Source organism: Branchiostoma floridae, chromosome 16 (assembly GCF_000003815.2).
Source record: "Branchiostoma floridae strain S238N-H82 chromosome 16, Bfl_VNyyK, whole genome shotgun sequence".
Taxonomy (NCBI): domain Eukaryota; kingdom Metazoa; phylum Chordata; class Leptocardii; order Amphioxiformes; family Branchiostomatidae; genus Branchiostoma; species Branchiostoma floridae.
The window spans coordinates 9,424,119-9,447,507 of NC_049994.1; the positions used below are offsets into that span (position 1 = coordinate 9,424,119).

Consider the following 23,389-nt stretch of genomic DNA (forward strand, 5'->3'; position numbering starts at 1 on the left):
CCTAGAAGTGTAGTATCCCCATCCAGGTTAATGCATATTGAGTGTTCTGTTTACAGGAGTCTCTCCCACCGGCTCACCTGGTACCGGGTTTGACTGTGGGAATGGCCAGTCTGTTCCCCTTGGCAATGTGTGTGACTTTAAACAGGACTGCAACAATGGAAATGATGAACTCAACTGTGGTAGGTGTCACCATAGTGTGTTGTCTTGAAATTATCATTAGGACACTGGATGACATTCCATGGATAAGATGTTCAAAAGCAGATCACTGGCTTTCTCATCCATTGTTTGAGAAATATATTTTTGAATAGGGTACTTATCAGTACTCTATCATCATCATTGGTCAGCATGCTTACACATTGTCATGGTTATGCCATCCTTACTGGATAACATACTTGAGTTTACCCTAACTTCTTTTGTTAGCTGAATACAAGACAGAGATGTGCCGGTTCTCTCGTACAGGTGAATAATGTAAATCACTCTTTGGCTGATAAAAGACAGAGGTATGGAGAAGATACTATTCTCAATGTACTTAGCACTCATGTGTTATTGTGCTGTCTGTTTGGCATCCAGGTGCCTGCACCTTTGAACAGGATGCCTGCTCCTGGACAGATGTAAGTACAGGGTCCTACAGCTGGAGGAGGGACAGGAATGGAACAACCACATCTAACACAGGGCCCTCTGTAGACCACACTGTGGGAACTATGTTGGGTAGGTCTGGCATTTCATAAATTTTGGGCTTGTGTTCAATCTGAAAGTCCACAGTATCTGTATTAACCCATCTTTCACAGCACACACCCAAAATCTGTACATGCTAGGCTAAATACTGTATATATAGCCTGGTATCCAAGCCTCTTATAACTGCCAATTCTCTTTTGTCCCCTTTGGCCAATGTTGCTATATGAGCAGAGTAACTGCTGTTACATATGATGTCTCTTTGGGTGCAACTGCTCACTGTATATGGGACATTCATCTTATATATATAATTATATACGTGTGCAAAAATGACCTTATTGTGCTAAACCTTACATTCCTGTGATGTGTTACATGTATATATAACACTGATCCAAGATTCTCATATATAACAGGCTGGTACATGGCGGTGGAAGCTTACACAGGAACTGTTAACAACTTGGCCAGACTTAAGAGCCCAACTCTCAGGCAGGGAGGAGCTGCGTGCATGCTCAAGTTCTGGTACCACATGTATGGCTCAGGTATGCGACATAATGTACTGTACCCAGACACATTCTTATCTTACAGCTGCAATGGCAACAGGATGTAGCTCAGTTTTCTCCTGGCATACAATGTGATGCCAAAAAGGTATTGTCTCAGATGGTACTTATGGAAATCCTGACACTGCACATCATGGTTTATTAATTGTTGCAATATATGCTGTAGGTAAATGTACTATTATAAAATAATTGTAAGCTCCTCACAATTCAACCCCTGGCTGTAAAGAGAGAATAGTCATCCCACCCAATAACAACTTGTAGCCAACATTATGCAATTTGTATTTGTATGTAAACTAACATACTTTTTGTGTGTTATGTGTTGATGTGTCATGTACTATGTGTTATCCAGGGCCCCACTGTAAAGCAGTGTGGTTACACTGAGTTGGGCCACCCTGGCTAAAGAAAACAGAATAAAAAAATGAAAAAAATAACTCCCTAGAATTTCAGGTAAATGCAGGATCAATATTTCTTGTGTTGGTACATTACAAGGTATGCAAATTTATATAACTGTGTTGTTTGTACCTCAGGAATAGGACGTCTGAATGTGTACATACAGCTTGGCCCAGTGGCAGAGACACAAGTGTGGTCACTGAACCAGGACAGAGGCAATCAGTGGAGACAGGCTGTAGTGTACATAGGCAGGGCCAGGGGAGAATTCACGGTAAGGAAACAATAAATAAAGAAAATGTTCTTATCAGTATTCAAACCAAAAGGCATCTAGTACAATCCAACAAAGGATAGTGAGTAGTGAGTGAGTGCCATCTGCTGTACAGTCTGCCTTAGAAACTAGGACAATGTGAAACAGAAAAAAATGTTCTGATTTTCAGATAAAAAAGGTTGATACAGACCATGTCTCAGATCTAGAAAAGGGTGCTGGTATCTTCTAGTAACTATTTGTAGACTGCTAGTAAAACATGGACCTGTTCTTTTTCTGCAGGTTCTGTTTGAAGCTATCCGCAGCTTAAGTACAGCTGGTGACATTGCCATTGATGACATCACGTTTGAGAACTGTGCTCTGCCAGGTACACACACTTCTCTCATCGAGTACAGTGACTTTTGTGTATCAGAGTTACAAAGTGCTTTAGAAGTACATCTTGTTCTCGACTTCTTTTGTATTTTGTGACATGACCCCTTTACATTGCGGGGCTGCTGCATGTTATATCCTCTCTTGTGTAGCTTTTACTTCTTTAATCATTGTTAATAATAGCTAATCTCCCTGACAATTAACTATGTTGTTATCAATACATGTTTGGAGTCTAAAAGCTTTCTCAGCATGGAGGGGTTAGAACTACATGTGCATTGGCTGTGAGAGTGCTTTGAGCTATTTCAGCATCTCATCAGCAACTCAGTTGTTACCTTCATGGGCATGACCACAGGAGATTACATTCATGACAATCATTTACTCATTACCACATTCATTTACCCCATAATTCACTCACTCAATTCAACGCTTAACCACAATCACTTATTCAACATTTCTTCCCAATGATGTATCAAATGTTGTGTGTCCTCTAGCTGCCCAGACCAGCTGCACCAGGGACCAGTACCGCTGCACCAGCCAGGCCTGTGTGGATGCTGATCGTGTTTGTGACTTCAGTGATGACTGTGGAGACAACTCTGATGAAATCCAGTGCAGTAAGTTGTATCTTTCATGTGTATCTCAGTTTCAAAGACCCCACAAAACACCTGTTTTGATATATAAATGTCGTGCAATAAAGGTCATTGATATAAATGTCATGTATTTCAGAGTTGAATGCAATGTTATGTATTTCTTTTGAATTAGACTACAGATGAAGTTAGTATCTTTTGGAAATCATTTGAAACCACTTGTTTTTTATTACTGCAATACTGCATAGTAACTAATTTTAACTTTTTATTGCTCTCATGCAGACACTAGCTTTTTTACCTCCATGAAACAGGTTTTTGTAGTGACTTCTATTTGCAAGTTTCGGCTATGGGCATCCACAAGATAACTGGAGAATGCTTGGATGGATCGTTTTGATATTTGGTATGTTTTAAAGTGAACTTTCCTTCTATGATTCAAATCCCTTTGCCTCCCCCTTGCCAGGTAACTACCCTGCACGTTGTGACTTTGAAGCCAGCCTGTGCTCGTGGCAGCAGATGGCTGATGATGACTTTGACTGGACCAGGGCCAATGGGAACACAGCTTCTGTGGGAACAGGTCCTTCCAGAGACCACACACTCAATACTGATGCAGGTACTTTTCCTTTACATGTTTCCTGAATGTATTTATCAGTTACTGTATTTAGAACATGTCACTGTGTATACACCTTTCTCACGCGGCGGCCATGATAGATCTAAAACGAGTTCAATATGGCAAACAAAAGGCTGTCCATCATAATTAGCAGTTCGACCAATGGTAGCCTGCCAATTAGGAAATCGACCAATAAGTGAATGGCTGCAAATTCGTTAAAAATTTGCATTATTATGTTGTTATTTTGCATCTCTTAAGGGACTATGGGGTCAGTCTACACTACTCTAAATTGCTACATCTTTCGGTGCATAACACTTCTTGTAATATTTATTATTCTATCTTATATCATGAAAATTTGTGTGGTTTGGGGGGAAACTAAATGGGACCTGATTTTAGAAATACGTTTTGTCTGTTTGCCTCATTGACCTCTTCTTCGATCTATCATGGCCGCCGCGTGAGAAAGGTGTATTGTGTGTACCAGAAAAACACATGACATATCTGGAGTCAAAGGCAACCATGATACACTGGCCATTTATTTGGAAACCTCCAGCTGAAGAAGTGTCAGAAAACTTATTCCCATAGTGTCCTTGGAATAAGAAATGTTAAGTATCAGTTCATTGGACTGGTGCACTTAATAGTTGTTGTAGACAAGGCTTCACTTAAAGCAATTGTTTAATCCACATGTGTGACACCAACAGTAGGATTGTATTCAGTCCTTGTTGGAGCAGTTTTGTGCTGTTGTTTTTTGTTCACTACATTGTATATGATTATCACCTGAGACAGTCCATGTTACTGTTGTGTTCAGGTTACTATGTGTACATTGAGGCATCCAGCCCCAGGGTACAGGGAGACAGGGCCAGGCTAGCCGGTCCCACCTTCCAAGCAGTCACTGGGGACTCCTGCAAGGTTAGCAACAAATTTGTTATTTTACAGTCTCATATGAATTAAAGAAATTTAGCTGATATTCTAACATTAATCTTAGGTTCTTGATATTTTATTCAATATCTCCAATATGGACAAATTTAACAAATTTTTCGTCAAATGTCTCCACAGTTAAATAAAATGACAGCAGAAAGATACATATACCATTTTAGAGACAGAATTGCATGATTGTATGTTTTAATTTCAAATACTATGAAAGATGGGAAACTTTTCCTGTGTATCTAAATTCTAATGATATTAGTTGAATGAACAGCTGCCAACATAGTGCCTTTGATACTTGAATAGAAACTTTTTAGATTTACAATGACAATGACACTGACTACTTTCAGTATCTGCCATATGGCATTGGGGTAAGATATCAATTCAGTAATATATATATACTTTATTGCACAATGCAATTCTAAAGCCTGTTGTCTCCTTCCAGATGAGGCTGTTCTTCCACATGCTGGGGCAGCACATCGGTGCCCTCCGTGTCATGACAAGAACTGCCATTGGCGGCCCCATGACCACCGTATGGTCCAGAAACACAGCTATTGGGGACTACTTTGCCCGAGACTCTGTTACACTCCAGAGTGCAACTCCATTCCAGGTAAAGTCTGTGGTTGTAATGTAAAAAGAATTCTCCAACATATGCCTAATTGATAGTAAATGCTTCTTTTGCCAAACTAAAAGAGGACTTGAGTCGTGTAGCATGGAGATGGTGTTTACTGGTGTTTGTGGATTGCTTCAGGTGGTGATTGAAGGTGAGGTAGGATCAGGGCACCAGGGAGACATTGCTCTGGATGACATCTCCTTCTCTTCAGGATGTCAACTCTACAATGGTTAGGACATTACCTGTATTTACATTTCTCCTCTTTTTGCCATTTATTTGGAGATATTCACAGGAAGTTATCTTGCAACTATCCTGCTTAGCAATGTACGTTTTCCTGTGACTCTGCTTTTATGTTGAAATTGCAAATCTTTACTTTCAAATCTTTACTCTTATCTTCTAAATTGGAGAATGAGCAATGAAATTGTTGTGTTCTAAGCTTAAAAAGAATTGGATAGAATTAACATTTTGTTTTTTTCAGGTCTTCTGCCCAGTGGCACAACAGCCCCACCTACCTCAGGCCCTTGTCAATCTGGACATTTCTCATGTGTGTCCAACCCAACCTGCATTCCCAACTCACAAGTGTGCGACTTCACCGACCAGTGTACAGATGGGTCAGATGAAAGCATCTGTGGTACGATGAGACTTTCTCTTTCCTGATACATCAGTTTATTTCTTTGTGGTAAAAAATGTAGTACATAGCCAGACGTATTTCACATATTGAAATACTGTAATTCTGTTCATCCAAACTTCTATAATCTTTTATGTTGCTGACATACTTTGTATGTACATTTCATCAATGTTTGTTCAAGAAGAAACACTAAATCATCTTCACACTTCCCAGGTGCGACGGACTTTGAAGCAGACACTGGAGGCTGGGTGGACACCAGTTCTGGGCAGTACGCCTGGAGGAGAGAGCCAGCCACTGTGTCTACTGATGCAAGCAGTCCCAACACTGACCACACTCTTGGCACAGCAGCAGGTAAGAAGGATATACATTCTTTAAGCCACGGTCACACTTGTATTGTTGACAACCTTTGGCCAAATTTGTTGATAGCCAGAGGGTTTCCAATTTCAAAAAATGGTAACCTGTAAAATTTGATGCAGCTTGGTGACCTGCAAACTTTGGCTACGCCCAACATATTGTGCATATTGTCATCAAGGAGACATCTGTCATGTACAGCCCAAAAGGATCATGACCTTGCAGACTGACTGACTATTTGTCTGCTGTGAATTGCTGGCTTTATGTATGCCCTGTCCAACTTATTTAGTACACAAGAATGTTTTGAAGATTGTTGAGGACTGTCAATGTAATCCTTGCCAATGGAAAGTAGGCAATGTATGTTATTGATATCCTCGGTGCAAATGCTAATTGATATTCTGCCCACAAACAGGCCATTTCATGTACCTGGAGGGAGCTTCTGGCCTCTTTGTCAACCCAGCAACAATGCAGACCCCAGCCTTGGGCGCGACAGGCCTGGCCTGCCAGCTCAACTTCTGGTACCACATGAACGGCGCCCAGTCTGGAACTCTGGCTGTTAACCTGGTCAACGCAGTTGATGCCACAGATACGAGACAGCTGTGGGCTGTGTCAGGCAGCCAGGGCGATCAGTGGAACTCGGCTATTGTCAGCATTGGGGAGCATCCTGCAGGGTATAAGGTGAGAGATAACTTTTACTCTATATATTGACATGCATGTTACTGCATGATAGGATGTAGAGTAGTGCTGACTGTGCAGGGATTGCTCCCAACCTAGTGTCAAAAGATGAAGATATGATTTGTATTCAATGTTTGTTATGTGAAGTACTTTTCCTATTCTATTCTTTGTCTACTATTTCTATGATAGCTGCCAATAACCTATAAGGATCTATCAAAGTAAGAGGGTTTGTACAGCTTTAAGTTGCTGACTGTGCAAATGCGGACCAATGTAATTGTATTTTGTGAAATGTTTGGTTGCCGGGGCAGTGGTACCGGTTTCCAGTCATTCGATGGGATCAATGTACCAGCTCTGTCATGACACCCTGTGGTATATGTTATGATGTATCCTGCCATAACCATGCTTTTCTGTTCCAGGTTGTGATGCAAGGAACCCCGTCAGGCTTTAGCTTCCTGCTTGGTGGAAGTGACCTGGCCATTGATGATGTCACCTTCCTGAACTGTTGCCCAACCTGTCCACCTGCACATGCACAAGGTTGGAAAATGATATTAATCTGTATTCATATCTTTAAATCTATCTATGATATATGATCATAGATCTACATACTAGACAACTTACTTTGATTGCATGAAATAGGTGTCTAAATTATTTTCTCAAACATTTTGTAGCTATCACTACTGTCAATGTCCCTGGTACTGAAATGTCTGTGCTGAGGCTGTCTCTGGTACTGAAAAATTAGTGCTTGGTTTCTGCACTGCAGTTTCTGTATGTCCTGCTAGAGGGAGCAATTCAAGTTTTTGTATGTTCTGCGAGTGCGGGTGAAGTTTGCGATCTAACATAATGATTTATTTTGAGATCAAAAATTTGATTGAAAAAAAACTAAATCCCTTGTGAGGCCTTCAAAAGCATCGTTGATAGCAGAAACTAAAAAGCTAATTTATTACTGTACTGTTCTACACAGACCTTGACTGCAACTTTGAGACAGACCAGTGTGGATACTACCAGAGTCAGGATGATGAGTTTGACTGGATCAGATCTAACACAGGACCGGATGCCTTAGAGCAGGGCACAGGCCCTGGGTTCGACCACACCACAGGAACAGGTGAGGACATGCCTTTTGAGAACTCAAAACTTTGAGAAGAGATTTGATGGTGAAGATATTTTGAATAATGAAACGTCTTGAAGCTTTTCCATGCAAAAGAAAAAAAGAGAGTGACAACAACAAAAAATGTTAACAATTGAACCAGAAGCAGCGGCATATGGATTTTATGATAGCTTAGAATTACAGATACAGATAGAGCTTTTGATTGATGATTTTTATGTTCAGACTCACTGTCATCAACATAACGAATAAGAATAATCCAGAAAGTACTTTTATTCCCTTTGTCTGTGCAGGATATTACATGTACATTGATGCATCCCCACCCCGCGCACCGGGAGACAGAGCCAAGCTGGTCACCTTCCACCAGCCACAGGCCACGGAGAAGTGTGCCCAGTTCTGGTACCACATGTATGGACTGGCTGTTGGTGAGTTACAGTCCCTCCGGATAAGTGTTTTGTTTTGTTTTAGACCATTGGTATATCATATACTAACTTATTATAGGGAAAAAACAGACAATAAACCGGATATAAAGTGATTAAGAGTGTTAGCTGTCTACACTTTCTGTTTAAAAGTATACTGCAGGTATAAACTTGAAAAAACGTTCAAAATTGCATGCCAAAAATAAATAATCCAGTAAAAGACTCTATCTGAACACTAGATCATTCCCCATGGATGTCAAAATAGCTTGAAAAGTACTGTAGCAATAGAATTAATGAAATTTTCTTTGAATGATGGATACAAGAGTACATCCATTATATTAAATGAAATTTGAAAGAAAATGGAAACTTTAGATGCAGTGGAATATGACTTTGTCATGAACTGCAAGAATCTTCTCACCATTTTTATTTTTATGACCTACCAGGCACACTGAATGTTTACATTGAGCGGAAGACTTTGACCCCGGAGCTGCTGTGGAAACGTTCTGGCACTCAGGGCAACATGTGGAGAAAGGGACACGTCCCGATAGTCAGTTCTTCTGCCGAATGGATGGTCAGTCAAATCAAATCACTACCTATGAGCGCTGAATTAAAGCCTACACACTCATTTTTTTTAGAATTTGTGAAAAAAAGATATTCTCATCTGGCCTCTTTAGAAAAGCATGCAGAAATTATGAAAAGTACAAATGAATGAATGTGTAATATTGTATAGTAATAGTATAAGAAAGTGTTATTTTTACATGTATGATATATGTATCTTTGATATCATTTACACATATCTTTGATATCATTTTCTTTTCATTGTCTAATGATGTACATGACGTTCCCTGACAGTGGAGGCTCACCAAGCCTCTTTGGCTAGTCTGTCTAAACGTGTGCCAATAACACACTAAGGATTTGGTGCCCCAATGTGCAAACATCTGCATAGTGATACCACCAATAATGATTAAATCATCATCATCAATGATGTACATCACTCTTTATAGCTGATCTTTGAAGCCGTTCGTGGAGACGACTGGGCAGGTGACATTGCTCTTGATGACATCACAGTAACGGATGGACCCTGCCCCGTAGAGAGTAAGGAAAACATCCACATTGTTTGTCTTCACTTTCTTAATAATATTTTCTAGCATGTTATCAAGTGACATAAGAGCCATATTTCAACAAAAGACTTAATATCTTCATGGTTTGATTTTTGTTATTTCAGGCCAATGCAACTTCGAGGTGAATTTGTGCTGGCAACAGTCCATAACAGATGACTTCAACTGGGACAGAGGCATTCTGCAGTCAGGCCCCAGTGCTGATCACACAACAGGAACTGCTGCAGGTGTGTGTGTGTGTGTGTGTGTGTGTGTGTGTGTGTGTGCTTGTGTGTGTGTGTGTAAACGTGTGTGTGTGTAAACATGTGTGTGTGTGTGTGTACGTGCGAGCGTGCGTGTGTATTTATTTGTGTGTGTGTGTGTGTGTGTGTGTGCATGTGTGTATGTGTATATGTGTAGGAATGTGCATGTTTCAATCTGTATGTTAGCATGTGCATGCATTTAGGCATTTGGCATTCAATATGTAGATTGTCCATGCCCATTTAAAGATAAGGAACTAGAGGCTCAGCTATTTTCTCTGCATATCACGTATTACAAATGTTAAAATCTCAATGACATGGTACACAAATGTGCTGAGGGTTGTTGCTCTTCACAGGTAACTATGCCTATCCAAGCGCTTCACCCAACCAGAACATCGGGGACAACGCCATGCTGTTTTCTCAAGGCTTCACCATATCCGGTCCTGCCGACTGTCTGCAGTTCTGGTACCACATGGCGGACGCTCGTCTGGGTCAGCTCAACGTTTACCTGCAGCAGGGACCCATCCTGGGGACTGCCATCTGGTCCATGTCTCAGACCCAGGGTGACGTCTGGAGGATTGCCCGCGTCAGCCTGAACAACCCAGGCCAGTCCGTCCAGGTCAGTACAATTTGAGACTCAGTGTGTTTAAAGGTCTGATCCAAGTTGTCCTAAATCTTTTCGTGCAAAGCCAAACCCAAGCAAATCTATCCTTACCCTACCTTACTTAGCAAGGCAAATCCCTCTTTTTGGGGAATGACATTGGCTAGTTGAGAGGGACAAAATTTTCAACCTATCCACAAAGAAATCTAAACTTCATGACATTCAAATGATGAAAAGGTATATATGTAAATTAAAAATGACAGATTTGACAGCAAAAATTAACAACATGGTCTCCCAAACAATGATTCAAAAAATCAAAATCAGGAGAAAGCCCTCATTACATCTGTGTCAATCAGTCAGTCAATCTAATAGTATGTATTTTTTACTAATTATGGAATTGTTACTGCCCAGGTGGTGATGGAGGTTATCTATGGTGATGGTATCCCAGGAACCATTGCTATTGATGATGTCACTATCAGGAGTGGTGCCTGTCCAAGACAAGGTGAGATTTTTTCTGTTGACTAGTTTTTATTCTATTTCATTTGTTCAATGCCAGAAAACCCTGTTTTAATCTTAAGCATCAAGTAGCCAGTTGCCTTTATTATTTGTGCATTGTGCAGGAAAATTCTATGGATATTTATTGACTCGCTGTTTGGAACTTCCGTAGGCTACTGTACATTTGAACAAGACACTTGTGGGTGGCAGAACACTGCATCAGGGGATGACCTTGACTGGCTGTGGAACTCCGGTGGGACACCCAGCATCTTCTCTGGTCCTGATGTGGACCACACCACCAACTCTGACCTTGGTAGGTCATCAACATGGCTGCTACTTCTCAAGTGGTCTGGAGTTCTATCTTGTTATTTTTATGACAAAGCATGGTGATGGTGGAATATCTGTTTCAAAAGTTCTTAAAAAATATCATGGATTAGGAAATAATCTTGCAAACAAAAGTTGAAAGGAAAGATTCAAAATCAAAAGGAAATGTGCTTAGCAAATATGCTGATATTCCCAGCCCATACCTTGTTACCCTTAGAGTGCTATGTCTCAGACCAAGATGCTGTAAGAAGAGAAAAACAGTAATATCATGGTAACTGAGAGTACCTAGCAATGTTTTGAAAAAATCCATAAAAAAAGGTCCTTCTGGATATAAAGCATTGACAGAATTTTCCCCAAATGTTGTTGCAGGTCACTATATGTTTGTGGATGCCAGCAGTGCTAGTGGGACCCGAGCATGGCTTGTCAGCGAACACTTCCAGTCAACACCAGCATCCTGTCTGCACTTCTGGTACCACATGACTGGACTAGGTACTGTGACTTCCTGACTCTGTCTACAATGCCATCAGTATTAGTCACTAAAAGTGATACGTAGACAATATTTAGAGTTTCAGTGCTAAGGACAGACCTTGCATAGTTTTAATAAAAAGGAAGACACAATACAGTGTTCTACTTTTCAGGACAAAGGAAAACATAATCACATCTGCATTACCAAGGAAGGCAATATTGGGAGTTTCAGTACCAAGAACAGAAAGTAATCTGAGGCACTATACCAAGGCAGACAATATTTTTAGTTTCAAAACCAGTGACAGAACATAACCTGGATTTCAGTACTAAAGACAGACACAACAACTAACAACATTCAAACCAGGGACAGAGTCAATGAACAACTTCTTACTAGTAAAGCATTGAACATTATCATACAGTTGTGCATTTCACATACATTACATTGTATATGAAGTTCAACATTACTTCATTCATGTGCATGTGCACTCTTATGAGACTATTACTGATTTCATATTGTTGTTCTGTGCTACCAATAGCTTGCTGATGTTTATTTGTTTGATGTTTAGGATCTGGTACCATCGCAGTTTATAAACGAAGTGACAACCGTCTGACCAAGCTGTGGGACCGATCAGGGGACCAGGGGAATGTCTGGAACCAAGCACAAATTGATGTGTCAAGTACCACCGAGTTTCAGGTAACACATCAGTATAGATCAGGTAGCGTAGAGAATAGTAGTCAATACTTTGTCTTCTGGCTTCTACTTTAGTTGTATCTACAGATGAATGTACAACAGAATTTAGTTTGAATCAGGAAGTCTAACTCATCTACATTGTAAGCCACAACAGAGGCTATGTCATTTACAACAGTTACTATATGACATTTGAAAAAAGGTACTAGTACCTTACAATTTTGAGTGTAGAAATCTCAAAACATTACATGCTACCAATTACAATGTACTGTATCAACAAACAATTGTTGATGAATCAAAATATTTGATTGCTATTTTATTCTGCTGCAGCTACTTATTGAGGCTGAACTGGGATCTTGACTGTCAAAATCTCCAAACATTGCAACTTACCGATTATTGTGTGAATGCTTTTCAGTAACAATAGTTGATGGATTAAAATATTTTGTTGCTATTTTACTTATTCTGCAGCTACTTATTGAGGGTGAACTGGGATCATTCCTGTTCTTTGTTTCGGCTGACATCGCTGTTGATGACACTGATTTCCAAGCTGGACCTTGCGGTACACAAGTAGTGACCACTCCTGCACCAACAATGCTGCCTGCAACATTCCGTAAGTGCCTGAGACATTGTTGGATGACATTAACCTCTCATCTCTAAAAGGGCTGAAGATATATTGTGGGATCAGCAAGCATTTCCATAACCTTTTCCATGCTACCTATCCCCATAACTCATAGAGAAATGGTTGCCAAAAGGCTACTTCAGTATGCTTAAGGTTAAGACTCATGCATCATCTAAAGAACAATGTACGGAGTCCGGGGGGATTTCTAAGAAATGTAATTACCAGATCATCCAATGGAGACATCTTAGTGTGTAAATATTGCCCCAGAGAAAGCACTTACATGGGATTGATTGTTGACAAACAACTGCATTGATGAAGGTTTGTTTTGCTGCTGTCTTTAGCTCCAGGGAATGCAGACTGTAACTTTGACCTGGCAACAACATGTGGATGGATCCAGGACACCAGTGATGACTTTGATTGGATCGTCCAGAACAGCACAACTGACACATACGGCACAGGACCTACTGGAGACCACACCACTGGCAGTTCTGAGGGTGGGTGATTATCCTTCTTTGAGCATGGAAAGATGTCTTAGCATTTCGTCATAGGAGAAGGGATGCAAGACTAAAGAAAAAGAAAAATTAATTATTAAAAAAGTAATTCTTCTTTGGATGTCCCCTCAATAATCAGGCAAATATGACTGCATGAAATGAAGCAGTTCATTTAGCCTTGCCTTTCACTGGGAATAGATTTAATGACAAAATGAAGAAACCCTTTCCGAAACCCTACTAATATAGATGTACTTTTTTTGATTTCTATGACTGTCTTAAGTTGTTTTAAGTAATTGTTTTGACCTCTGCAGGTTACTACGCCTTTGTTGACTCCACTGGTGTTGCGAATGACGCCAAGGCTCGAATCCTGAGCCCATCTCTGCCTGCATCCTCCAACGACAGGTGTCTGCACTTCTGGTACCACATGTTTGGTATGCATGTGGACTTCTTGAAGGTGTACACCTACTCTGGTGGCAGTCTTCAGGGCCCAATATGGCAGAAGTATGGAAACCAAGGCAATGAATGGAAGTATGCACAAGTACACCTGACAGCTACAGGAGCGTATCAGGTGAGGGGAAAGGCTACACAACGAAAGTTACACTCTGGTTTTGAGACAGAAAATTTTGTTTTTCTTTACCTAGATTTTTGGCAGATGACTCTGTAGACAAACTTCCATGTACTGATTATCCAATTGCTTAACACAAATGACAGCTAGCTTTTTGTAAAAGACGGTCATTCTCAGGTAATAAATTTTTTAACAATCTTGAAAAATGATAAAGTAAAATTTCAAAACATTTGTTGTGGGGGTTATCTGCATGTCCAAACTATATGTATGTATAAATATAAAATGAAGTGAAAGTTTATTTACACGTTTGTGCCCCAAAGGCTAATTGCAAGTACATGGTAGAAACACAAAAAACATGATTATACTTAGTTGTACATGCAACAATAGACAGTGATCAACATTATTGTAAAAAAAAGACTACTTAAATAGTTCTATTGGCTATTGGTATCTAACACACACTTTGCAAAGGGATAAAAAAACACACTGTTGGCTGTAGCTTGGTGAGGAAGTTATTTTGATGCAAACTGTTAAATACAGTGTACTTTCCTTAGTCTCATTTACTCAGCACTACCCATTTCTATGCCTCCTTGTGTAGCCTCTGACTGTTTGGAATGTAGTAATACATTTCTAACTGTACATCTCAGATACTTACTCTAAGACATGCTTTTCTTTCTTTCTAAGGTTGCCCTGGAGGGTAGCAAGGGACCAGGCTGGCAGGGAGACATTGCTGTGGATGATGTCGGGATCAGTGATGGGCCATGTTTACCATCAAGTCAGTCTTGTTGTAGCACTTTGTCTTCTGTTGGACTTAAGCCCCCTTTACAAATCAAGAATTTAGCTCGGCCGAGTTCTCAGCGAGCTCTAAGTTAGGAGGAGGTATGACCTTAATGCCGACGAATAAACTCTGCCATTTGTTCGTAGGCACCAGGGTCATGCCTCCTCGTAATTTAGAGCTCTCTGACAACTCAGCCGAGCTAAATTCTTGATTTGTAAAGGGGGCTTAAGGATGGCAGACATTTGTCTTGATTCATCAGTATCAGTGATAGCAACTGCTCACCTCTAGAGAGCCAATTATCTTAAATACAAAGGTTACCTGATAGAATTAAAGACATTGTAGTATTGATCCTCAGGGAAGTGTATTCCATACTCAATGCATTACAAAATAAAACATCTATCTTTATACAAATTCTACTTGTGTTATTCTTGTCTGCCAGGTTGGTAGAGAACTTGTAGCCATGCTAAGTTCTTCATTTTGTTATCATTTCCACAGAAACCTGTGACTTTGAGTCGACAGACTTGTGTGGTTACACGCAGGACGTGGCAGACTATGGGGACTGGATCCAATCTAGTGGTGGCACAGGAACTGCCAACACTGGGCCAAGCACTGATCATACTTACGGAACTGCATTTGGTGAGCAAAAACTTGTATTCCATTGGCTTTGTGCCTGTTGTAGTTAGTTAAAGTATGCTTTGACCACAGAAGTTTGATTTACTGGTCCTCAGCTTTCATAAAAGATATGCTTAACTGGAAAAACATAGAGTCTGAGTACCAGGTTTATGCCTTGGTTCACTCCATTTTATGACAGGAATGCAGTCATAATTACGTTTTTCTCCCTAGGCTTCTCTTTAGTTTGCTCTGTAGATGTCCACTTGCTATATTTTCACTGTCAGGTGATACTGAGTTTATCTCGTGTACCTGCTATGTCTATGGAAATGAAATCTGAATCCGAATCTTTTCTCTTCTTGCAGGTCAGTACATGTATGTGGATGCCTCCCGGCACTCCCGTCCCGGGGACTTCATCCGCCTACTGAGCCCGACCTACCCCAGTACATCCGGACAGTGCCTCCGCTTCTTCTACCACATGTTTGGCACAGATGTCGGCTTCCTCAGCGTTCACACCAGGGCCTTCGGTACTGTAGGACCCGCAATTTGGACTCAGATGGGGAATCAGGGTGACCAGTGGCAAGTGGCTGAGTTAACAGTGTCATCACCCACACCATACCAGGTACATCTGCACAGTGCTTACCATTTCAGTGCCAAAATATTTCTGTAACAAGGACAGATCGTGTTCAGACTTTGATTACAAAAGAATGGCAATGATTGTAGATTTGGTACAAAAATAGCCAATATGTCACATTTCAGTACCAAGTTAGACAGTACATGTAGTTCATATTTCAGTACCAAGGACAGACCATATTCAGGTTTTCAGTAACCAGTCTGCCAAGTTTCATACCAAGAACATGCAGGGTATCGAACTTTAAGTACCAGGGGAGACAGTATTTTGAGTTTCAGTACCAAGGTCAGACCTCATTTAGTTTTAGTACTTAGGAAGACAATGTTTCAAGCTACATTTTCGAGGAATGACTGTTATCATTGATCATGGTCAAGTTTTTCTTAACAAGGACAATATTTTGTGTCTCAGTGCCAAGGACAGACCTTGCTTAGCCTAGTACAAAGGAGGTGCACTTCACAAGTCTTCTGTCACTGAATGCATCAAAAATAGACCTGCAATGTTTTGTGTGTTAAAGCTAAGTTTGAACTTACACAATTATCACATGTCACAGTTTTAACTCCCCACACTCCTGCCTCCACAGATGGTGTTTGAGTTTATCAGCGGCACTGGTCAGCAGGGAGACATCGCCATTGATGACGTGGCAATCACAGACGGAGCCTGCTCCCCTCCTGGGTGGTGCGACTTTGAGATTGACCAGTGCACTTGGAGTAACGAGCCGGCTGATGATGATTTTGATTGGTTGAGGAATTCTGGCAGCACAATAAGTTTTGGATCTGGACCTGCTACTGACCACACATTAGGCACCAGCTCAGGTGAACATGCCTTAAGTTTAAGTTAGTTATAGCATTGTTATATTTCAGCCATACCATAGGTATGGTGAAATATATTGTATTCGTAATTATATTGCAATCCATACATAGTATGGGATTGCAATATATTGTTTTTGCTGAGTCTCTTCTCCTCCTGTCAAAATCTTCAAATTGATTCAACTTTTTCATTTTTGGACCAAATGAGCTGAAATTTGGCAGGGTGGTAGAGATAGCAAATACCCCCAGGTGTTTTTTTCACTTTCTTGATAGAGGCCTTAGAATTTATGATATTTAGGGGTTTTGGTCATTTTTAGACCAATTATGTATATTTTGGGACCCTGTGCCCTGGTATTACAACCTAATGGCCTGAAATTTGGTACAGAGGTGCATTGGACATATGACCACAGGACCCCATCAACATTTTTGTCATAGATTACTTAGAAATTAGTTATTTTGGGGTGTTTTGGCCATTTTTGACTAAAAATGTATATTTTTGCCTCCTATGCCCTTGTATTGGAACCAAATGACCTGCAATTTCGTACATAGGTGCATTGGACATATGACGACAGGACCACATCAACGCTTTCGTTATCGATCATTTCAAAATTGAGTTATTTTGGTTTTTCGGCCATTTTTGACTAAAAATGTTTATTTTTGGCTCCTATACCCTTGTATGAAAACCTAATGACCTGAAATTCGGCATGAAGGTATGTCTGGCATGTGCCCACAGTACCTCATTTTCACTTTGGGCATACATTACCTTGAATTGTTGAATTTGGGGATTTTTTGCCATTTATGGACTAAAAATGTTAAGTTTTGGCTCTTGTGCCTATGTATGAAAACCAAATGGTCTGAAATTTGGTATGAAGGTGCGTACGGTATGTAGCCACAGGGCTCTATTCACACCTATGGTGTACATCAAACAAAAATTGTGAAATTTGGGATTTTTTGCCATCATTGACCAAAAATGTACATTTTTGCTTCCTGTGTCATGAGAAAGCCAACTGATCTGGAATATGGTGTTGGGGTAGCTTTAGCACTATAAATGGGAAATGGGCCACATAGACTGGTCCATTTTGCATAGATTGGGGTGTTCTGGAAGAGTCCTTTATTGTATGAAGATGGATTGCAATATGCTGTATTTGCTCCCAAGCAAATGTCGGCCTTTCTAGTGTTTCTTTCTTTCTTCTTTCTTTCTTTCTTTCTCCTGTCAAATCTTCAAATCGAATCAACTCTGCCATTTTTTAACCGATTGACTTGAAATTTGGCACAAAGGTAGAGTAGGCCAATACCCCCAGGTGTTTTTTTCATTTTTGTCATATCTGCCTTTAAAATGATTTTATTGAGGTTTTTGTCAATTTTTATGTATATTTCGGGCTCCTGTACCCTGGTATTACAGCCGAATGACATGAAATTTGGTACAGAGGTGCCTTGATCATATGCTCACCTAGATTCAATAACAGTTTTGGCATACGGTACAACAAAATGCTTAATTTTGCGATTTTTGGCCATTTTTTTTGACCAAAAAAGGACATTTTGGCTCCTGTAGCCTCGTTTTACAACCAAATGATCTGAAATTTGGTACAAAAGTGCCCTTCAATTATGTGCACATAAATTCAATAAAAGTTGTCCCATACGGTACAACAAAATACTAAATTTTGCGATTTTATGGCCATTTTTTGACAAAATTTGGACATTTTTGGCTCCTGTTCCCTCGATTTACAACCTACATGTAATGACCCGTAAATTGGTAAAGGGGTGCTCTAGATATCTATTCAAATGACCCATGTATAATTTTTGGCATGGACCACTTTAAAATGATATATTTGGGATTTTTTTGGTCATTTTCCAATGGCCAAAGGGGTCAACGACCTCAAGGCCTATTGTTTCATGAGGGAGATGGCTGAAATATGCTGTATTTGCTCTCAAGCAAATGTCGGCCTTTCTAGTTATCATTTATCATTGTTATCAAGTCATTGTGATGTATCCAATGGTTTCAACTCAAATAAGATGTTAACTATGATTGTAATTATATTGATCATCTTTTGATGGATATGTGTGACAGTTGTAATTTTGTAGTTCATTTTGCTAACATATGCAACAAAACCAGTTTCGGTTAACATTCAGCAAAATGTATTCTTTAAGCACATGTAAAGGCTAGTATGTAACCTTTACGATTGCTTAAAAACGTGTTTAAAAATTGAATCTTATGCAGCATAAGCACTTCTTGTTCTTGCTCTACAGGATACTATATGTACACAGAAGGCAATGGTCTGCAGCCAGGCGACAAGGCTTGGCTTGTGTCCCAGAGGTTCACTGCTGACACATCCCGATGCCTGTACTTCTGGTATAACATGCGGGGCGCTGAGATGGGCACACTGAATGTCTATGTCAGAACTACTGGTGGTCAGCCAACACTGGTCTCCACTTTACAAGGGGACCAGGGGAGTGACTGGAAGGAGTCCCAAGTCACTGTGTCTGCCGACAGCGCCTATCAGGTAACGCTAGTTCACCTTTATTCGCGGGGTAACCTATATCCGTTGTACCTAAAAACAGGATATTTAGGAATATGACGTTGATGGACGGTGGTTTCAAATTGCATTTTTTTCATTATAATGCAGTTTGGGACCTCTGTCCCTCAACTTGATATCCCGAAATACCCTGGTGTTAAATGCAACGGATAAAGGTTACCCTGCGAATAAAGGTGAACTAGCGTTATGTGAAAACGTTGAATTGAAAGCTGTTCAAGACAATTTTGATTGTTAATGAGAAAGTGGAAACAAAAGTTATTTTTACCATGGTGCTGCAGGGGAACTAACTTGGAGAGTGTTAGAGTTAACTGTGAGATGATTGGAGTGAAGAATCCAACTTTTTCTTCTTCAGGTCTTGGTGGAGGGCATCCGTGGCTCTGGTTCTCTAAGTGACATCGCCATTGATGACATCAGGATTGAACCAGGAATCTGCCAGAGTAAGCATTCTTTCATTCATTTCTTGTTTCCACTTACATTTGTACCTGTTGTTTTATTGCTGAAAACACAGTAAATGTGGAAGTACATGGTGGCATTTTATTATACGTAATACAAAATAAATCATTTAGCAAAGAGTTAGATGTTTCAAATAATATTATATAATGGCATCCACTTTCTTTCATCAGTGACTGAGAATGAATCAATTCTATTAATGCAAGATACAAATGTCCTCAGACTCTTATTTCTCTAACTAAAGTTTGAACCTTCCAGCCATACCTACACAGCCCCCACAGTCGGCCTTGTTTGGTAACTGTGACTTTGAGCAGGACATGTGTCTCTGGAGGGACAGCAGTGATGGATCATTCCAGTGGAAACGGGACAACAACGGCACAGGAACATCTAACACAGGGCCAACTGTAGACCACACAACAGGCACTGCTGGAGGTATATCATGTTAACCTTGTTCTGCCTGCTATTCAATGCTGTGTATAAAGCACTGAAAGGCAGCAGAAAGAAGGTCAATGAAGTGCAAGCCTACATGCATTGTCTTTGCAACTGTTGTAAAGAGTACCAAATGTCTTGAAAACAGTGTTAAAAGGCATATATCTCAGGTTTTAAACAGAAAACACGCATCACCTCACCTCTTTATACTACATTTCATATCTGGTGTGCAAATACTTTTTATTTTCGTTAGCAAAAGTATATCAAGATCAATTCTTTGACAACTGGATCTTGTATTTTGTCAGGTCACTACCTGGCGGTAGAGGCAGATGATGGAAACCGTAACGACATTGCGATGTTGACAAGCCCCGTGTTTGATCAGTCCAGCCCTACCTGTCAGCTATCCTTCTGGTATCACATGTATGGAAATGGTGAGTATAGACTCTTCAATCTGTTATTTTCTGTTCAAAATGGTGATTATCTAGTACATACTTAAACTCTTCATTTTGTTGTTCTCTGTTGTCTTTCTTGTTATTATGCTATTGATATCCCTTGTAATGTATATTGCTTCCTCTGTGGGTTAGGCTTGGTTAATGACGCCCTCTTCCCCCTTCAGGTATTGGCACCATGCAGGTGATCTTGAGACAAGGAAATCAGGACACACAGCTGTTCCGCAGAATAGGAGGCCAGGGCAACAGGTGGAACAGCATGATCATTGGCCTGGGACAACTACGGGCTCCATTCCAGGTATCCATGAATGAAAACTTAATTGCTTGACAGTTGTACATGGTACAGTGTATAGAAACAATGATAAAGCAATTAAATATAAGTCTGTTCTAAAGTTTACAGGATCTGCTGCATCTGCAAGGAGGATAATTTTGCCTTGTTTCTTTGTTTCAGATCTTGTTTGAGGCTACTCGTAGCTTCAGTGTTCAGGGTGACATCGCTTTGGATGACATCAACTTTATCAACTGTGAGCTGCCACGTAAGTATCAGAGATATTGTTTTGGTATTTCTTATTGCAATTAGTGCATAAATGAAATTAAGAGGGAATGTTAAATTAGGTGGAAAGTATTACTTAGTATGATTTTTTTGCCCAGCTTGTGTCAAATGATCCAACCATTTTATGACCACGTTATGAATAAGGTTTTCAACTGACACTTTGGCCTTCTTCAGGTCCAGTCACCCACTCAGTCTTGACATATGACCTTATATGGCCTGTGTGTTGTTATCTTAGCACCCGAGGATTCCTGTACTGCTGACCAGCTGAGGTGCACCCGGGGCTCCTGCGTGGGGCTGGACAGAGTATGTGACTACACTGATGACTGTGGGGACGGAACAGATGAGGCACCCAACCAGTGTGGTAGGCCATTGAAATTCAGTCTTTGTTCATTTTCTGTTGCCATGTGACACATTTTAACATACTCAGATATGTTTGTTTTAGAAGGCGACTAAGGTATTCAAAAATGCTGTGAAACTTAAAACTCTTATGGTGGTCTCATTTTTACATTTTATGTTGCAGTGAATTCATGACACTGTGAAAATGTCTCCATTAAATGACTACTCAGTACTGTACTACAGAATTGTTTCAACAACAAATTCAGAACACTGCCAAAACCAGCTTTTTTTTCCACCACAAAATAGAACCACTTTAAAAGGAAATAGATTTACAGTACCTGTCATATTTTTTGCGATCATCATTGAATTTTTTTGCTCTAAGAGTGCCTGTTGCAGACACTAAGTAGAGGAGAGTAGTATAGATCCAGTAAAAACTAGTTTTTGGCTCCAGTTTGGGCTGCTCATTTATCAGTGTTAGATAGATAAAGATAATCCTCACCTTTGTTCCAGCCAACATTCCTGACAGGTGTGACTTCCAGAACGGCATCTGCAGGTGGACCCAGTTTGGTGGAGATAACTTCAGCTGGTCCAGGCGAGCCGGCTGCACACCTACAGGCAACACTGGGCCCTGCAGGGATCACACCTCCAACACTGATGCTGGTAAATTACCTTTGATATGTCCCGTATCTTCAGACCACATTCAATGGTTCTAGGACACTTTTGTGTAACATTTTAGCATGCAAGAGGACCTCATGAAAACAGCACTGGGAGGAAAAATGGCACCTGTCTCTTTTCACTCCCTGAAACCTGTGCATACCAAGAAACAGATTTTCTGCTCAGAGTCTGTTTTCATGTCCATGTTTCAATCTAACACTATTTCTAACATCAAAGAACCAATAAAGTAGATAAGTGTGACCTAAATATTTTGAAAAAAAATAGAATGAAAGATTTGTGGTTACATGAATTGGTCCTGCACTTGTATTCACATCTTGCATTTCAGGGACAGACGATGTAGGAGGCTAGAATTTTAGTAACACTGCTGAAGGCTGCCTAACATTCAAATTTGGATAGAAACTTAACTGTCAGCCCTATTTTGCCCACAGGTTACTATCTGTACATTGAAGCCAACAACAGGCGGCCTGGAGACTTTGCACGAGTTGCAAGCCGTATATTTGCCGGCACAACAGACAGTAATCCTTGTAAAGTGAGTGTGGATTTTCATTCTTTTGTTTTGCCCTCATTTTCTTGTAAAAAAAAGTGGCACTGGACATGCAATAGAGACACTGTCATACTGTAATGTTATAGTAATAAGAATTTCAGCACCAAGGTCAGACCATAAGCAGGGTTTCAGTACAGTGAGCTAAGCTGAGAGAGAAAGAGAGATAGAGAGAGAGATAGTCTTTGATTTCAATAATTTCAGTGTATACAAATGTAGTTTCTTTGTTCTGATTGTGAAAATGTGCCAGACACTTAATGCAGAGTTTAGCTCACAAAATTGTCCAAAATGAAAGGATACATACATCTTGAAATGTAATTATATCATAAAATGTCAATGTAAAATTCAATGTATCCTGCTGACCTGTTTTTCAGCTGAGGTTCTACTACCACATGTATGGAAATAACATCGGCAGCCTTGCTGTCAAAATCCGTACCACCTACGGTGGACCGCTGACTCAGATATGGGCGAGAACCACACAGGTTGGAAACTACTGGGAAAGGGCAGAGATCACCATACAAAGCAGTGGACTTTTCAGGGTAAGATATGTCACTATAGCCTATCAGTTGATTTTGTTTGTGTATGCTAATATGCATGCATTAGAGGAATACTTGAATCCAACACTACAAATACATAATATTTACAAAATTGTTCTGTTCCAATTCTAAACTGACATACATGTACTTGAAGCTGTTCTTTTTATTGAATATGTTTGTGATGGTCCAGAATTTTGTTTGTCATGTTCTGTATTTTATGAGAGACTTTGACGACTTATGCTCCTTTCATTGCCTTTGTGACATTTTGTGTGGCATTAGCAAGAACAATAAAGATGGACTATAAGTT

General features: G+C 40.2%; 1 protein-coding gene across 1 annotated transcript in view; it reads left to right on the plus strand.

Moving 5' to 3' along the window:
• The window catches only part of LOC118403561 (MAM and LDL-receptor class A domain-containing protein 1-like), a 117,526-nt gene that overhangs the window by 41,363 nt on the left and 52,774 nt on the right, over positions 1–23,389 (plus strand). Inside the window, exons 69-109 of the mRNA XM_035802297.1 lie at positions 57–179; positions 571–708; positions 1,086–1,211; positions 1,757–1,890; positions 2,167–2,251; positions 2,745–2,864; positions 3,298–3,447; positions 4,250–4,350; positions 4,811–4,975; positions 5,117–5,207; positions 5,457–5,609; positions 5,820–5,957; positions 6,370–6,635; positions 7,049–7,166; positions 7,594–7,734; positions 8,028–8,159; positions 8,597–8,724; positions 9,158–9,248; positions 9,379–9,498; positions 9,867–10,129; positions 10,523–10,613; positions 10,779–10,919; positions 11,300–11,419; positions 11,962–12,089; positions 12,552–12,693; positions 13,044–13,196; positions 13,505–13,761; positions 14,440–14,530; positions 15,029–15,169; positions 15,508–15,764; positions 16,354–16,585; positions 18,827–19,080; positions 19,466–19,550; positions 19,822–19,995; positions 20,298–20,423; positions 20,609–20,739; positions 20,893–20,977; positions 21,230–21,355; positions 21,841–21,990; positions 22,434–22,534; positions 22,921–23,085. Coding sequence (XP_035658190.1) covers positions 57–179; positions 571–708; positions 1,086–1,211; positions 1,757–1,890; positions 2,167–2,251; positions 2,745–2,864; positions 3,298–3,447; positions 4,250–4,350; positions 4,811–4,975; positions 5,117–5,207; positions 5,457–5,609; positions 5,820–5,957; positions 6,370–6,635; positions 7,049–7,166; positions 7,594–7,734; positions 8,028–8,159; positions 8,597–8,724; positions 9,158–9,248; positions 9,379–9,498; positions 9,867–10,129; positions 10,523–10,613; positions 10,779–10,919; positions 11,300–11,419; positions 11,962–12,089; positions 12,552–12,693; positions 13,044–13,196; positions 13,505–13,761; positions 14,440–14,530; positions 15,029–15,169; positions 15,508–15,764; positions 16,354–16,585; positions 18,827–19,080; positions 19,466–19,550; positions 19,822–19,995; positions 20,298–20,423; positions 20,609–20,739; positions 20,893–20,977; positions 21,230–21,355; positions 21,841–21,990; positions 22,434–22,534; positions 22,921–23,085 — 5,933 coding nt within the window. The remainder of the gene's footprint in view (positions 1–56; positions 180–570; positions 709–1,085; positions 1,212–1,756; positions 1,891–2,166; positions 2,252–2,744; positions 2,865–3,297; positions 3,448–4,249; positions 4,351–4,810; positions 4,976–5,116; positions 5,208–5,456; positions 5,610–5,819; positions 5,958–6,369; positions 6,636–7,048; positions 7,167–7,593; positions 7,735–8,027; positions 8,160–8,596; positions 8,725–9,157; positions 9,249–9,378; positions 9,499–9,866; positions 10,130–10,522; positions 10,614–10,778; positions 10,920–11,299; positions 11,420–11,961; positions 12,090–12,551; positions 12,694–13,043; positions 13,197–13,504; positions 13,762–14,439; positions 14,531–15,028; positions 15,170–15,507; positions 15,765–16,353; positions 16,586–18,826; positions 19,081–19,465; positions 19,551–19,821; positions 19,996–20,297; positions 20,424–20,608; positions 20,740–20,892; positions 20,978–21,229; positions 21,356–21,840; positions 21,991–22,433; positions 22,535–22,920; positions 23,086–23,389) is intronic.